At 38.7% G+C, this 15,533-nt stretch overlaps 1 protein-coding gene and 1 long non-coding RNA gene across 3 annotated transcripts; one reads left to right on the top strand and one right to left on the bottom strand.

The window, feature by feature from the left end:
• Positions 1–2,987: 2,987 nt before the first annotated feature.
• LOC138046443 (uncharacterized) lies at positions 2,988–3,302 on the bottom strand. Its single transcript, XM_068893079.1, has one exon. It carries the CDS (start codon positions 3,300–3,302, stop codon positions 2,988–2,990), a length of 315 nt encoding a protein of 104 aa, XP_068749180.1.
• A 1,297-nt stretch (positions 3,303–4,599) lies between these two features.
• LOC138044581 (uncharacterized) lies at positions 4,600–11,474 on the top strand. Of its 2 annotated transcripts, none has more exons than XR_011131475.1 (3): positions 4,600–6,372; positions 6,927–7,025; positions 10,843–11,474. It is a non-coding gene; the product is annotated as an uncharacterized lncRNA (long non-coding RNA). The 2 variants fall into 2 exon arrangements; XR_011131474.1 differs by having other exon boundaries at positions 6,927–7,108.
• The last annotated feature ends 4,059 nt before the right edge of the window (positions 11,475–15,533 follow it).

Below are 15,533 nucleotides of genomic sequence, written 5' to 3'. Positions count from 1 at the left end.
TCTTCTCTCTTTTTTATTTTAACACGTGTAAATTTGTCAGCTAAAATAACACAATTACAAAAGTACAAAATAGAGACGAAGTAAATTAGTCTATAAAAAGTTGCTTTTCACGATTGCTGTGCCTTCAAATTGCCCAAGGGACTGTCTTTGCCTTACATCACAAGAAGACTGTTCCATAGGATAGCGCCACTGCAGCTAATACTAGTTTTGAAATAGTTTGTGCGCAGCAGTGGAATTCCATTGGATATATATATTTATTTAAAACTGTATCATTGGATAATGCAATTCGAGAGTTTTCATTGGCTTAGCCATCATGGGTTATGAGCCATCATACCATGCATGCTCTGCAAATATGGAAAGAAAACGCGTGATTTTTGGGGGTGTTTTTATTTTTAGTTTAGTCTATATTTCAATATTTTGGGGCCTTTTTAATAAAACAACTATTCCATTCGCGCTTGTTGGATATGAGATTGGCTATTCAACGCGCGCTCATGGAATAATTGTTAAATATCAAGTGTAACTATCAAAGTATTTGTAACTGAACAGGCCTGCCCCCGTGTTCACGTCCGTTCAATTGAAATCTTTCCTATTAGTGCATTCAAAATAAATACTAGTAATTGCCTTGTAAAACTAAAACTAATGTGCTTTAAATGACCTTGCTCTCCATGAGTTCTCGTAGTTCAGTGGATAGAGCGCCCGCCCGGTGTTCGGGAGGTCATGGGTTCGTTTCCTGTCGGGAACTCAGAATTTTTCTTTGTCCCACGCTCGTGTCATGTTGATTAATTCACCTTCACATTTCATTACCGAGCTTAAATTCACCATCTTTGTTAATTTATCAAGATTATAATTGTTCTGTGACAAAGTACATTAGCTAAATGATTCCTGACCAACTTGCTACATTGTTATACTCGATTAATATTGACGTCTGGAAAATAGTCATAGCGCGCGCTATTGAGACTCACAAAAACTGAAAAAAGCCACTTTATTAAATCCATTTAAAATCACTGGTTATCCTTGCAATGTGATTGGCTCTCAGCGGTGCGATTTATTCACGAATCGCACTATCTTTTGCTCTAAATCACATCAATAATGGGACAGTAAAACAAAACAACCAATCAGATTTTAAGGCTTTTTAAACTAACCAATCACATTGCAGGAAAATGAAAAAAAAAAAAAAGGCATTGTTTGGCAAAATTTGGCTATTAAATTGTGCGGTTTCAAAATGGATCTAGTTCAGTGGCAATTGAACTTCGGGTCGTGCAATTTTGATCTGAAATGATACTTGTGATTTCAAATCGAACTCGCGCTGCGCTCTCGTTCGATTTTGAAGTCACGCCTATGATTTCAGACCAAATTGCACTCCACTCAGTTCAATTACCATTATTACGTAGCAATAGTTTATTTTTTCCCATTCACTGCATTATTTTACAGTGGCACCCAGTTAATGCCACGGAAAATTGGTCGTATTAACGGGGTCTCGGGCGAGAATAACGCGCAAGGGCTTGGGACTGAGGAAAGACCAAGTCCCAAGCCCTTGCGTTTTGGCTCGCTCATATCTCCAGTGATTATAATTTCTCGGTTGGGTAGAGATTCTTTCTTTAACACCAAAAAACATGCGACGTGGCAATCAATTTCAATTCATGCGTGCACTCTTAATAATTTTGAGTACATCCGGTCAATCCTCTTGCAAAGTCAGCGTAGATGTGTAGGATGGCTTTGGGCGTGCTTTTGTAAAATTCTACCCATGATTTTACCATAGAAACTCTGGTAGTTCCCCGGAAATCTCTTTGGAACTAATAATTAGGGTGAACTCATGGGTAGAATTGGTCCAAACCACCTCCAAAGTTATACTATCCATATCCGCTGAGTTCCAAGGAGATTTTCCAGGAATTAATTAAATTTCACGTGGTTAATTTTCGCGAGTATTAAGTTTAGCGATTTTTTCCAAAACGCGAAAATCGCGAAATTAAGTACGTGCGAAAATTAGTAAGAATAAGGTATTATATGTGTTTCACCAATCTCGTTCCCAGGGTCTCACTTCTTCCCGCCCCCACTCGCTCAAGGGGGCGCGAAGAAGAGATACCCTGGGAAGGAAGTTGGTGTTTTAGTGAATACTGAATACTGCTGACCTTTCGATTTGATTTGCTTCAACTGAACTGAATGTGCTTTAAAAGCTTTATAAAGCCCCTCTCAGGTAGTTGGATCCTACATCACCATTTACGGTAGCTTTTGATTTGAGATACCAGCTAAATGATTTCCATGAAGGCAATTTTAATATCGTAAAATTATAAGCCCTGGACCAAGGTTGGGATTGGGGGGGAGGGGGGGGGGATAGTCTCCTTCGTACCCGCTTTTTGGGGTCATTACGCAACGCTCCCTTGGGGGAAGGGAGCGTTGGCAACGCTCCCTTGGGGGAAGGGAGCGTTGATGATGATGACCCCAAAACAACGGCAGTAAAGGAGACTAGGGGGGTAACATTATATTAACTTAATGTTACTGGTGGATAAGTGATACACCATTTTTGTTCGCTTTTTGAGGGACCTTTATTAGTACATGAGGCGTACTGTCACTTCTCGCTTTTAAATTTCTGTCCTCCTTTAATTTTTATTGATACAGTGGAACCACCTTCGGGGCATGGAAAATTGGTCGTATTAGCGGGGTTGTCGTATTAACGAGGTAGGGTCACATTATGATGCAACACGCTTTAAACATGTATTGCACCTGAATACCTTTAATTCTGCTATAAATCAACCTTTTCACATTTATTTTTCAACCTTACAACAGCAATTCATTACAACTGAACAAAAGAAAGGACAATGATGTTGCTTAAATTGTCCAGTTAAGTGGGAAGATCACTTCTATCTATTATGGCAGATGTTATACCGCATTTAAACCAAAGGAGCAAGCTAAGCCAATGGCCAAAGGTCCTTTGAATCATTCCCTCTTGTTTAGTTTTCCAGAACCTTTCTTAGGATCCTTGCTGTTCCTTACAAGGCTGTTTTCTGCAAGAGTCCTTTCTTGATAGCAATCCCTAGCTTCGTAAGCCATCCATCTAACCTTTTACTTACTCCTCCAAGTGCACCAACAACTACCGGTACAACTTCGACATGTCTGATCCCCCATATATTCTTAATTTCTCTCTTTAGCTCCTGGTACTTCTCCAGCTTTTCACCTTCCTTCTCATGCACCCTGTGGTCCCATGGTGACGCAATATCCACAATGATTACCTCATTATTTTCCTTTTCTACAACAACAATGTCTGGTTTTCTGGCTGCGATGATATGGTCGCACTGAATGGACATGTCCCACAAAATCTTAAAACTTTCGTTTTCCACAACCCTTTCTGGTTGGTGCTCTTACTATTATTATTATTATTATTATTATTATTATTATTATTATTATTATTATTATTATTATTATTATTATTATTATTATTATTATTATTATTCAGAGATCTCCGTAAGCCCCGGCGACCGGCGAAAATCGTCCTGGCCGCGCAGGCTGCTCAGATCCAAATTAAAAAAAAAAGGTCAAGGGTTCAAACCCCGTTGAAGTCCTGAATTTTTTAGGCTTCTCTACGCAATTGCAAAAATTGCGTTCACAAATGCGACTATCATAGCTTCACTTGATTTCATATCTGCAGTTCATATATGGTCCAATTCATACACCGTAAAATTCCGAAAATAAGCCCCTCCAAATAGAAGCTCCCCAAAGCGGTAACGCAAAAAACCCTCCGTTAAATCGCCCCTCCAAATATAAAACCCCGGGGAGCTTGTACTAGAAAAATTGCCCTCAAATACAAAGTAAAACAAAGCAAAAACGGTAAATTTACTTCCAACTATAAGTCTAGCCCAATCGATTCGGAAACGCAAGTTTCCCTCCGTAGATAAGCCCCTCGAAAGAGGCCCTTGAAAAATATAAGCCCCGCGGGGCTTATTTTCGGGTTTTACGGTATATCATTTTATCGTTAACCTAAAGGCTTAGCCAACAGGTTGACTAAGATTGCAACCACGAGAACATCGTCGTATATCAAATCTGTTTGAAAATGTTCGTATTGTCGTCTTTCCATAAATCGGGTATTGGCAGATGTCCCCGCAAATAATGAATTCCCTACAAAAGCTGTGTATTTGCCTGTTCCCATAAGTAGGGTATCGGCAGATGTCCCCGCAAATAGCGAAGTCCCCACAAAAGCTGGGTATTGACCTGTTCCCACAAGTAGGGTATTACCAGATGTCCTCACAAGCATTAAACTTTTTGTCACGTCCTCACAACTAAGTCCCCACAAAAAAATTAAAGGTTTTACAACATTTGAAGAGATGTATCAAGAGATGAGACATCAAGCAACAATCATACCAAATATTGTTTGGATGACTGCAAAAGAAGCCGTAGTCCCCACAAGGGGGGTTGGGAAACATATGGCCCGCAAGTAGCCAGGGGCGGGTATGTGTGTGTGTGTGTGTGTGTGTGTGTCTGTTGGCTTGAGCCTGCGATCCAATCAACAACCAGTCCCTGGTCAGCGGTCAACTTAAAAAAAAAAAACAGCTGACCTCTATAAGGTATATCTTGAGACCGGTATATGGTCACGTGATACTGGTCAGCGGATACCTTGTTTTGACAGGTGTCAGTTGGATGTATGCTGTAAACTAGTTACAGTGTCAAATAGAGTATTGCCTCCTGGATGAGCTCTAAACTTGACCCGTGATATGGTTACGTGAACTGGTCACATTGGCATACATGAAGGGGCGGACGGACGTACGTACGTACGTACGGACGTTTATGACGTCATGGCTATAAAACCAGATTTTCTAACATCGATGGGTTACCATATTTTCTTAACTATGGTGCTCCGCGCGCGCGCGTCGAAGGCGCGCGCGGCGCTCCGCTATCATTGCTTAAGGCTGCTAAGCGTCAGTATGTAACAGATCGGAATGTTCTGTTCCTGCCCCTTAAGAAACACCGAACTGGAAAGCTGGTTCTAATGTGGCTTTTTGTATGACGTGTAAGAACAGCAGCAAAAATACTGCAGCAGAAAAACCAGCGCTTAATCGAACGAAGGCCGCTCTCACCAGACAAAACAGCCTGAAGACAAGTAAATCTAGCCTGAAAAGTCATGGTGGTACAAAGGAAAAAGTCACAGAAAAGCGGAAATGCTTGAGCCCTCAACAGAGAGTTGAGTTGATAAATTACACCAAAGATCATCCAAAGGAGGAACATCGTAAAATTGCTGACAAATTTGGTATTGGAAAAACCCAAGCCCATAAAATCTTAAAGGAACGAAAAGAAATACTTGCGTCGTACGAAAGCCATTTACAGTCGAAAAACCAAAAACGAATCCGCTGTGGGAAGTACTCAGATGTGAATGAGGCACTATGGGACTGGTATGTTATCTGCAGGAACTCGAACATTCCCGTTTCGTGAACAATGCTTCAGGAAGAAGCTTTGATGATTGCAGAAAAAGTGGGCATCAGTGGCTTTGCTGCTTCTAATGGGTGCCTAGAATCATTCAAGAAACAACACAAGCTACACCACATGGCCATAGCTGGTGAGGATGGAGACGTGAAAGACTCAGTTTAACGGACACCAGGAACTTTTTCTGGCGTTAAGCAAAGTGAATGATATACTTAGCGATATTAAACTACGGAAACCTAAACAACAGACGTTGATATCTAATTATTTTTCTTCTTAGGACAAATAGGTTTAAAAGACAAGATAAGGAGTATGTCTTTTTTTAACGACCGGCTGTAATATTAAGAGCGATGACTCCAGATACAAGTAATCATTTTGGTCAGCAAGAAGTCTCTGCGTCAACCAACGTTCGGCCCGTCTATGCTGTCTGATCTGACGCTCGTGTTCCAACAACGCTAACTGGAAATTTAAGTTATGAAGTCTGTAAATACAGTGCAGATTGAACAGATTTGCCATTCTAGCCTGCATGCAAGTTAAAAGCAATAAAAGTCCAACGAAAGCGAAAGCCGCATCTTGTCTTTAATATAGCGTGATATCATGACACACGTCTAGCGGGTGTATGACAGGAATGCAAATTGCGTGCGACCCTAAACACAACAAAATAGATTTTACCGGAAATAGATATTTGTCTAAAATTTTGTCACAACAACAAAAAAAAATTGTCCACTAGTGCGACCCGGGCCTTAGAATGAAAGTCCATTTGTTTTTTCGTCGGCACTTTTTCATGACATGCACTTGCCCAGTCTTTCAGTTTCTGAGAAACGTCTGTCGAGTGAAAATCCAACGGTGACGCTCAAGGTTTTTCCCTTCCGCTTTCACAATGGCATCAGTGATTCTGACAAAATATTTCACCAAGGAGGACGTGATAGAACTCCTCAGACGGAAATCTGGTAGAAGCATTTAAAGGTAAGACGATTCGCTAACCATCCCAAACAATGCCCATTATTTTAATTACTGTACATACAATGCAACAGCAAACATGATTGTTGCCTCTTTTATCATGCTTAATGAAATAGCTAACGAAGTAGACCAAAGTAGACGGAGCATATTTCTTTCAGTTCGATTACTTTATAATCAATTCACTTTGATCATTTGATCATCGTTTCATGGACAAAAGTGCCCCGCGTGGTAGGTGGCTTTTTTACCTCGACTTTTCGTTTTCTATGCTTGCCACATAAAATGCGAGGCTACAAGAGAGGATCGGCTTATATTTCTGGTATATTTAGGAAACTTTCTGAGATATAGCTATAAGAGAAGGACACGAGAAGATGGTGAAAACATTTTCCCCGCCCAAAACTCTTGCGCGTAACGTTTCCCACGAGGTTACAAAGTCATGCCTGGTTACATTGCCGTAAACAAGCCTCAACAGTCGTCCATGAACAGAGATTAAATTTAACTTGTCATTTGATCATTACCTCTGTATGGATATTTCACTTTTTTTTTTATTTGCGTTTTTGTAGACCTTTGACGTGCATGGTGTTCGCGGCCGGTTTCGAGCCCCAGAAAGAGATGCAGTGACACTAACAAAATCTGAGATGTGTTGGAGCCCACGCAAAAAGGTGAAAAGTCCACCTCACATATCAAAGACCCTCCCCAGCTCGTCAAATTGCATGCAAAAAAAAAAAACTCTGTTGGCAACAAGGTATTTTTTTGGAGAATTATTTTGTTTCAATTGCTATTCGTTAATTTTTAACTTGCACTGTAGTTGGTTGCTTAGCTTCGATATGCGCTTTTGTACTTGCATGTTTAGTACTTCTTGTTTAAAATCATTTTTAACACAACTGCTCATTTTTTCATAATTTTGGTGTAATGAATGCAGAGATTTTTTAAATTGCGCATAAGTTAACATGTTCAGTTTTTCTTTGATTCTTGGAACAAATGAGAAACAATCTTCACCGGTGAATTTGTATTCAACGACGCAAAATTTCTCAACACAAAATTAGAGGTCAGTTGGTTTTTTTTGTTAATTTTTAATTACTTGGAGGACTGAATTGTTGAGAAATTGTTGTGAACGAAAATTTAATTGTTATAACTATAGGTACTTTTTTAATTCCCTTTACCTTGTGTACATTAATGCACATGAATTACAATGAATTTGAAAAGAAGAGATGTGCTAAAGGTTGAAAGGCTTAACTCCAGCAGAAGCCATTGTTTTGTCAAGGCAAGATTTAATTGCTTGCCTACTGACAATTTCCTGGCTGAGGTTGTTCCTTGGGTCAGCCTTGCTTGGGCTATGATCTGCAGCCTGTGGGTTCTTGCTTTCTTTTCTGACCTGGCTCACATTTCATAGAGTGCTAAAATTCCAACTCATGGACCAGTTCCAGCAATATTTTTCATGATTCTAGACATTTGAGGTGCAAAACCACCTGGAAGCAAACTGCAGTCAGCAAATTCAGTACTCCAAGAGAGGAGTGAAAAAGAGAGAAAGCAGACAAAGAAATAATCGTATAATCGCATGGACTTTTTGGCAGTTCAATGCAGCTAAGGCAGTAAAAAAAAAGCAACTGACCTTAGTACCAAGCAAATAGCAAATTTGGTATTTTTATAAATGGAAGAAAATAAAAGAAGAAAATAATGGACTTTTGTTGTTCTGCTACAACAAGTTGCAAAATTGTTGAGACAATTTCACGAAAAAACACCTTTTCTGGCTTCCAGTACCCACCGTATCTACAATTTAAACCTTTCCCACTTCCCCTCCCCTCTCCCCATTTCAATATTCACTGTTTAAGTTTACAACATTTTTTTGTCTTGCTAGCAACACTGATAAGGAGGAGGGGGGGGGGGAGGTTCTGCCATGTGAGAGATAATAGGTAAATTAATAGCGCTCCCAGAAGGTGAAGTGTCTCCACTATTTTTGCAACTTGTTATCTGAAAAGCAAAAACTAAATAAACAATCGTAAGACATCGTATAAGCTCTGAAACGTTTGAGAAGTTTGCACGCGAAGTGCAAAGCGCATTGTACCAAACACGAAACGATATTAATTATTGACATACGGTGACATCGATTTTCAAGTGTTTGGACTTATCATCGCTAACAGAAGACTCCGTACCAAATACTAAAGCGAGCACAGTATTTTATCTGATGCTCTGAAAGTTACACATGGTTCGTATTATGTAACACAATACCATTTATTGTGTTCCTTGGTGACGTCAACGGGGATGGTGGCGTTACAACAAAAATCGTATCTTGCAGGATACAGCACAATTCAACTAGTACTTTCTTTTCTACTCAATCCAATACATTACCAGATGATTCGTATAATAAAGTTCACACAGTTAGAAATCCTGTATATATCGTCTACTCCATTTACCAACGGTCTACCATCCAAGCACGGTTTACCATCGCAACAGCAAGAAATATTATATCATATTATTTTCTCAGTGAAAAGTTGTGGTAGACCGTGTAGACCGTTTCATATAAACCACATAATGTGTAGCCGGTACAAATTTTTTCACTTTTGTATCTCATTGTAAAACAAATCTGGCAAAGGGTTTAGCAAAATCGGGTGGTTTCTTTTGATCATTGTGCTAAGTCGGTCATTCCAGAGAACATGGAATTAGCCTGTACCCGACACGTCACTTAGAAGACTTGCTACTAAGCGTTAGCAATCCCGTCTCTAGAAGCAGCCTAACCTGAAAGCACTAAGTAATGTTACAAATGGACCTCTGTGAAAATGTAGCTTTATATAACAATGTTTGCTGAGAATTGATTTTTTCGGAAAGTGGATGTTCCCTTTAAATGGCACGCGATCGCAGTTAAACAACAGCTAATTTCGTTCATGTTGCGCTTGTTCTAGATGTCATGTGTCGACCGAAATATACTTGTTTGAGGCAAATTATTTCAAAATCGGTTCCAGGATATTCCTAGCGTACTGTAAAAAGCGAAAGGGTGGAAATCACACCTTTTCATCTACCACATTATGTGTATTTTCGACTTGACTCACAGAAAGCACTGAAATGGTTTCAAATTACGTCATACCGAAACCCCGCCAAAATCCAGTTTATCGCTGGCCATTTTCCATTTACAGCAGATCAGAGAATAAAACCATTTTTTTTGGAAACACCATATTAAACGCAAAAGATAAACGCCTTCTTGTTCCAATAGACAAAGTGACCGTATGACAATACAGTGACAACCAACTCAGACAACAAGTTGCAAAATTGTTGAGACACTTTCATGAAAAAACACCTTTTCTAGCTTCCAGTACCCACCGTATCTAGAATTTAAACCTTTCCCACTTCCCCTCCCCTCTCCCCCTTTCCATGTTGACTGTTTAAGTTTCCAACATTTTTTTGTCTTGCTAGCAACACTGATAAGGGGGGGGGGGGGGGCGGGGGGGGGGGCTGCAGTGTGAGAGATAATAGGTAAATTAATAGCGCTCCAAGAAGGTGAAGTGTCTCCACTATTTTTGCAACTTGTTGTAGCTTCAAATTTAAGAAATTAGATACTCCTAGAAGTATTATAATTAAGAAAATGAGATTTGCTACAAGGGTATATATTTCTAAAGGTATAAATATTTTAATTAAAAGCTTTTTTGAGATCCAACTTTATCAATGAAGTAAAAGCAATGTTAAGCGTTATCCCTCACTCTAGTTTGCCCCTGCTGTTGGGGATTTGCATGGACATAGACCCTAGTTTAATAACCCAATTTATTGGTTTTAAGGAGGAAAGTGTAAGTTAAGACAACTTTGCCATGAAACTTGAATCAGCAAAATGGTCTAAATCATGTTTTCCAGATCATTTGTTTCTGACAGTGATGAAAAGTCTGCGTGCAATTCACCTTTCCGGTTTTATTCATAATTATTTAAAATCCTGGTAATATTATGTTGCAAGTAAGAGGACTGCATTATAATGCTGTTGTTATTGACTTTGAAAAAGCATGCCCATTTCACAAAGGAATATCTTACGAATGAGGAAGTTAAGTGGAAATGCAAAAACACTTTAAAAGGTATCCTCATGTTTCACCTGAACTGGTGTTTGGTGATTCACCACAAAATGTTCTCACCGATATTTAATCACTTGGTTATACAAAAAAGGAAGTTTTAACTAAAATTTTGGTGACAGTGTACACCACCGTAAAAACATTTCTTCAAGCTGTATGAGCAGACTCTCTGGCAATATACCAGGTCCCAGTTGTTGAAACAATGGATAGTGCTATCTGCTGAGTAAATTGTTATCTAGTGGATAAGTCATAGTGAAACCAATTGTGCTATCCAATGGTTAGGATAGGATTATTATACATGTCCTTGTATATCTATGGGGTACACAAAGAAGTGATAATTATGCCTATAATATATATGGTATTTTTTTTTTAATAGTATCAATAAGTAACATTGAGGTATATAATCACAGTATATCATTGTTCGTTGTTGCAGAATGATTCATATGTGGGTGCAGAAAGTGAGATAGCTGCAACAACAGCACCCCATCTCATTTCAACGGGGGCAACAGTTGGTGAAATGCAGTCACTGGTGTTGGCAGCTGAAGAAATGGTAGTCTGCCCAAAGGGCCTGGATGGTCATAGCAAAAATATTTCTTTATTTCTTGAGTACATTTTAATACCAGAGTTAAAAAGGAGCAATCATTCATTGCCAATAAGTGTTGAACATGTGATATGCAAATTGAACAGAATGACATAGAAACAGCTCCACTTTTCTGCTTGCTCCATCTTCAGTGTTTAAGCCTTTAAGTCTGTGATAGCCCAAAATAGGCCATTTCCGAGTTGCTGTTTGTCACTGTTTCGAAGTGAGTCTTGGTGCTCAACTATTGCAAGGGAAATGAGTTTGATTTGCATAGGAATACGCAACTCATTTCCATTTGAATGGTTGTGCACCAGGACTTGCTTTGAAAGCGAGACATGAAGCAACTCGGAAATGGGCTATTGAAGATGATGCTAAAAATGTACACAGGTTGAGATTTAGTTAGGAACTTCGAATTTTATCAGGTTTACAGTGAACAAATGTAAATATTTTGCATGTATCACTGCTTTGACAGCAATTTGAAGTTGGTCAGGTTGTAAATTATATCTAAGTATTAATGATAAAAGTAATAGTTGATTTATTTTATGTTAATTATTTGCAGAATGATAAATGAATGTCCAAAATTCCACTCTGAACTGCATCATTTAATAATACTAAAAGAACTTCCAGAGAAGGTCAAAGTGCACAACAACAAAGACAATTCAAGAAGATCGGAACATCGAGGTTTCGTTTTCAATCTCCACAAACCATGACATATAATTTCTGTTAGTCTCACATATTTAAATAGGACTTAAATGCATTTCCAAGGTTAATAGAGTTTCAAATAAAATTTTATGTCATTACAATGGGCTCTAACTTTTTTTCTATCTTTTTCATTTTGAACGGTAATGTTAATTATTATTTAGAGGTTACAATCACGGTGCAGAGTTAAAGAAGGCAATGAAAGCTGAAAACAGGTTGTCTTGGATCAATCTTGGGTACAATTCAGATAGGTTAGATTAATTAATTTTAAATGGTTAAAGCTACTGATTGTTTGGGGGTTACAACAACCTTTTTTGAACAACCCACTTTTTATAGTCAAAATAACGGAAAGTAACTAAAAAAATGGGTTGTCTCAGATGCATCCTTGGTACTTTTTACATGAGTTAAATGGACTGATTTGCAAAGTTAAAACAATAAATGTAGGGTTATTTCAACTGGGTCAAAAATCGTATCAACTAATTATAAATTGGTTAATTCAACTGTTGATAATTGTCAAAAAAACATCTACACGGGAGTATAACCTACCCCATAGTTAATGCAACTGACAAGAATCAGTTGTTTTGAACCGGGAAAAATTGGTTACTTTTAACCAATTTAAACTGGTCGTATTAACAGGGGCACCCAACGCGAATATAGTTCAAAACCACCTTAAACATAGCACTGTTAAACGTATTTTAGTATTTAAACGGTAGATATAGGCATAATTTTATCCCCTAAAAACTTTTCATCTGTTCGGATTCCCTAGCTGAAAGTCTAACGACCCGAAAATTATAGGGATCAAAACTTACCTTTTCGAATATTTCAGCAAGAAAAAAGGCTCCCGAAAATTCTAGGTGACCTTTTTAGGGTAAAAATCCGTTAAAAATGGGCAATTATACCATGTTTTAGATGTTCGAAAATCCAACGACAGGCGGGAAAACAAGGAATTTTACAAAAAATGTTCCGAAAATTCTACATCACAAATCGTCTTCCGTTACATGACTAATGTAACGCTGTAGTTACTTACTTTTTGGCATTCAGAGAACCTCATATCACAGGTCATCGGAATCAGAAAGTATTCCAAGTATTACGTGATCTAATATTATGAAGTATTGCAATCACGTAACTTAGGATAACATATACATTTATTCAAACCTAATAGCGGAGCTCCCGTTTGTAACCCCAGAAAGCAATATAGTGTATATGGAAAAATTATGCTTCTACATAAAGAACAAAAGTAATGATTATTATTGTCAGTAGTGTAAATAGTTTACAGTGATCAAACACCTCTGAGCTGACAGCAGTAAACAAATTAACAAACCTTGCAAACAATAGGATGCAAACGATTCACGTAAGCAGCCGGCATTGTGACATCGCCGTCACCATCTGTTTGCGATGGTTTTTACGCACATCCTACATTGTGCTTGTTTTTAAAGCTTTTGGGTTAGTCCGCTTCCACTTTTTCTCTGATGCTGCTGCTGCTGTGTTTGATGCATGAGATCGATGTGCGCGTCCTTTTTCTGTTTAGCATGGAGGCCGGTTCGCTCCGATAACGTGCGTCCGAACAATCTGAAGAATATTAGTCACAATGAAGCTGGAGGAAGGCAAGAGCTTGCGAGAGGTGGATAGTTATAACCAGAAAAAAAGTGGCGTCCGCTGATTGGCCAATTATGGGGAAAGGTGTTGGGCGGAGTTTGTTCGTCCGATGCAAAGGCTTTTCTTGAGACGCTGTTTTCCTAAACGTTAACTTTTGCCTTGAAAATAACAATGAAAAGATTACCAATCAAAGGCGCTTTGCATGATTGCAATTAAATTTTGACAGTAGCTAGATTAACAAATTTCCACCTTCTTAGTTCTGGGGAATTTTACAATTCGAAATATTTTTTCCATGAGGGTCTTTTCCGCGTTTTTAGTTAGCGCTTTCGATAGTGCTCTGACAAGAAAAGAAAATCATTTTCTTCAATAACAAATGACATATTCCAGTAGTTACATTTATGCGTTAGGATATCTGCGCCGAAATCGTAAAGCACTACATCCGTTTCACTGAACGGTACTAGACAAGGGCACCCAATGAGAAAACTAGCGAAAAGCCTTTGAAGGACATTTCTAGGTTCCTTGTAATGTATAAAGTCTGTCTAAAGAGGTGTTTTTTATCACCTAGAATAATTTGATCTGTTCAGATATCTTAGCTAACAATTGGAGTGTCCCAAAATTTTAGGAAATGATATCTTCATTTCAGAAATTGCAAGTTTACCTTGTAAGAACTTCCCGGCAAACCATTTGCTCATCCGAATCTGCTGGTGACCGTTGTAAGTGCCAAAAGTTGCAAAAATATCCCTTCCGAAAACGCAAGACACTACTTTTCCCTTGTTGCGAATCTTTTAGGTGATGTTTTAGTAAATAAATCTATAGCTGTTTGGCAGCGTTCGTAGAACCAAAATTCTTAGAACAGTTTGACCCTCCCGAACACATATTTCACCAAAGATTATTGTTGGGTACCCCTTGGTAGAGACCCCTGAAGGTACACGATAACCTTAAGAATGTATCTTGACTTTGTGTCAATTAATTACGCGAATTTACGAAAAATAATTTGAATTTCTAATTTTGAAAAAATGAAATATGTTACCAGTTATTGAATATGAAGACTAAATTTTTGGGGATCATTCATTGCCATTTGTACTACAGTAGTTTTGACACGTTGTTTGACCGATAAAATCCCTCACAAAACACGACATACCTTTCATGAAACAGATAGGAACGACGATATGAAAGCTGTAACTAAAGGCCTAAATATAAATCATCACTCAACCTTTAGCGAAACCAAGTGTTTGACAGTAGAAATTATTTCGTATACCTCCGATTTCGGGAAACAAACGAAGAGACCACAAAAAGTGACAACGACCATGGCTTGTGGATGCCGTAGAATGAACATGTGGCAACAAAAATATGCCGTTTTATTTTATATAAATATAAGAGTAAAAACAAACGGACTCCATTTTATAACGTGGTCTGCCCTGCCGGGGGCATCCCACGTAATGATTAGTGCAGAATTTCCAACAAGAGGTTTGAACTCGGCCAAAATCCCATACATTCACTGTAATTTAAGCTGCGTTTGCCCCGTGACCAAGATCATATTTGGTCAAGTATTGCAGATGATGAAATATCCGATGAAGTTTTAGCAAGCCTCAATGTTCCCCACCCAGGATTCTCCGCTGTACTTTAAGTTTAAGACAAAGTTGTTGGGGGCACTTAAGCGTAAGAATTACAGATACTTTGCAAAGTAAAGACTGCACTGTTGTTTGTGTGGAAGCATAGAACGATAACGTGCAAAGGGCCGGAGGAAAAGTTTGAGTTAGGTGATGCATGGTTGTCGCAATGTCCTTAGTCCAGTTTTCGGGCAGTGCTAAATGAGAAGTAATGAAGTAATAACTAAAATGTGTTTGGTATATATCAGATATATCATATATCATCTCATTCAAGTTACATTTAAGAAGTTAAATGTTTTCATACTGGGACATGTGGCTGCATACTTTTCTCACTGGGGGCCATCGTGTACGCCCCTTATTCCCTAGAGATTCAAGTTGGAAATTCCAGTACATCTATTGTTCTACAGGAAGGCCTTATTTGCATGATTATTACCATTTTGGTATAAACAAGATTGTTTTATCCACTTTATTCCTCTCTTTGGCTTTGAACGAACCTCGGGCGTTCGAACCTCCCACCTCCCCGCAGCGATGGCCTGCGTGTTGCCATGGTTCCCACTCCTTCAGCCTCTTCCCATTACTTCTGCCCGGGGCGTTTGGGAGTGAGGGTTCCAGGTCATAATTTGTTACTAATGGTTGAAT

Source organism: Montipora capricornis, chromosome 4 (genome assembly GCF_036669925.1).
Source record: "Montipora capricornis isolate CH-2021 chromosome 4, ASM3666992v2, whole genome shotgun sequence".
In the NCBI taxonomy this organism is placed as follows: Eukaryota; Metazoa; Cnidaria; class Anthozoa; order Scleractinia; family Acroporidae; genus Montipora; species Montipora capricornis.
Note: the sequence above shows the minus strand (reverse complement) of the source record. Positions and strands in the feature narration are given on the sequence as shown.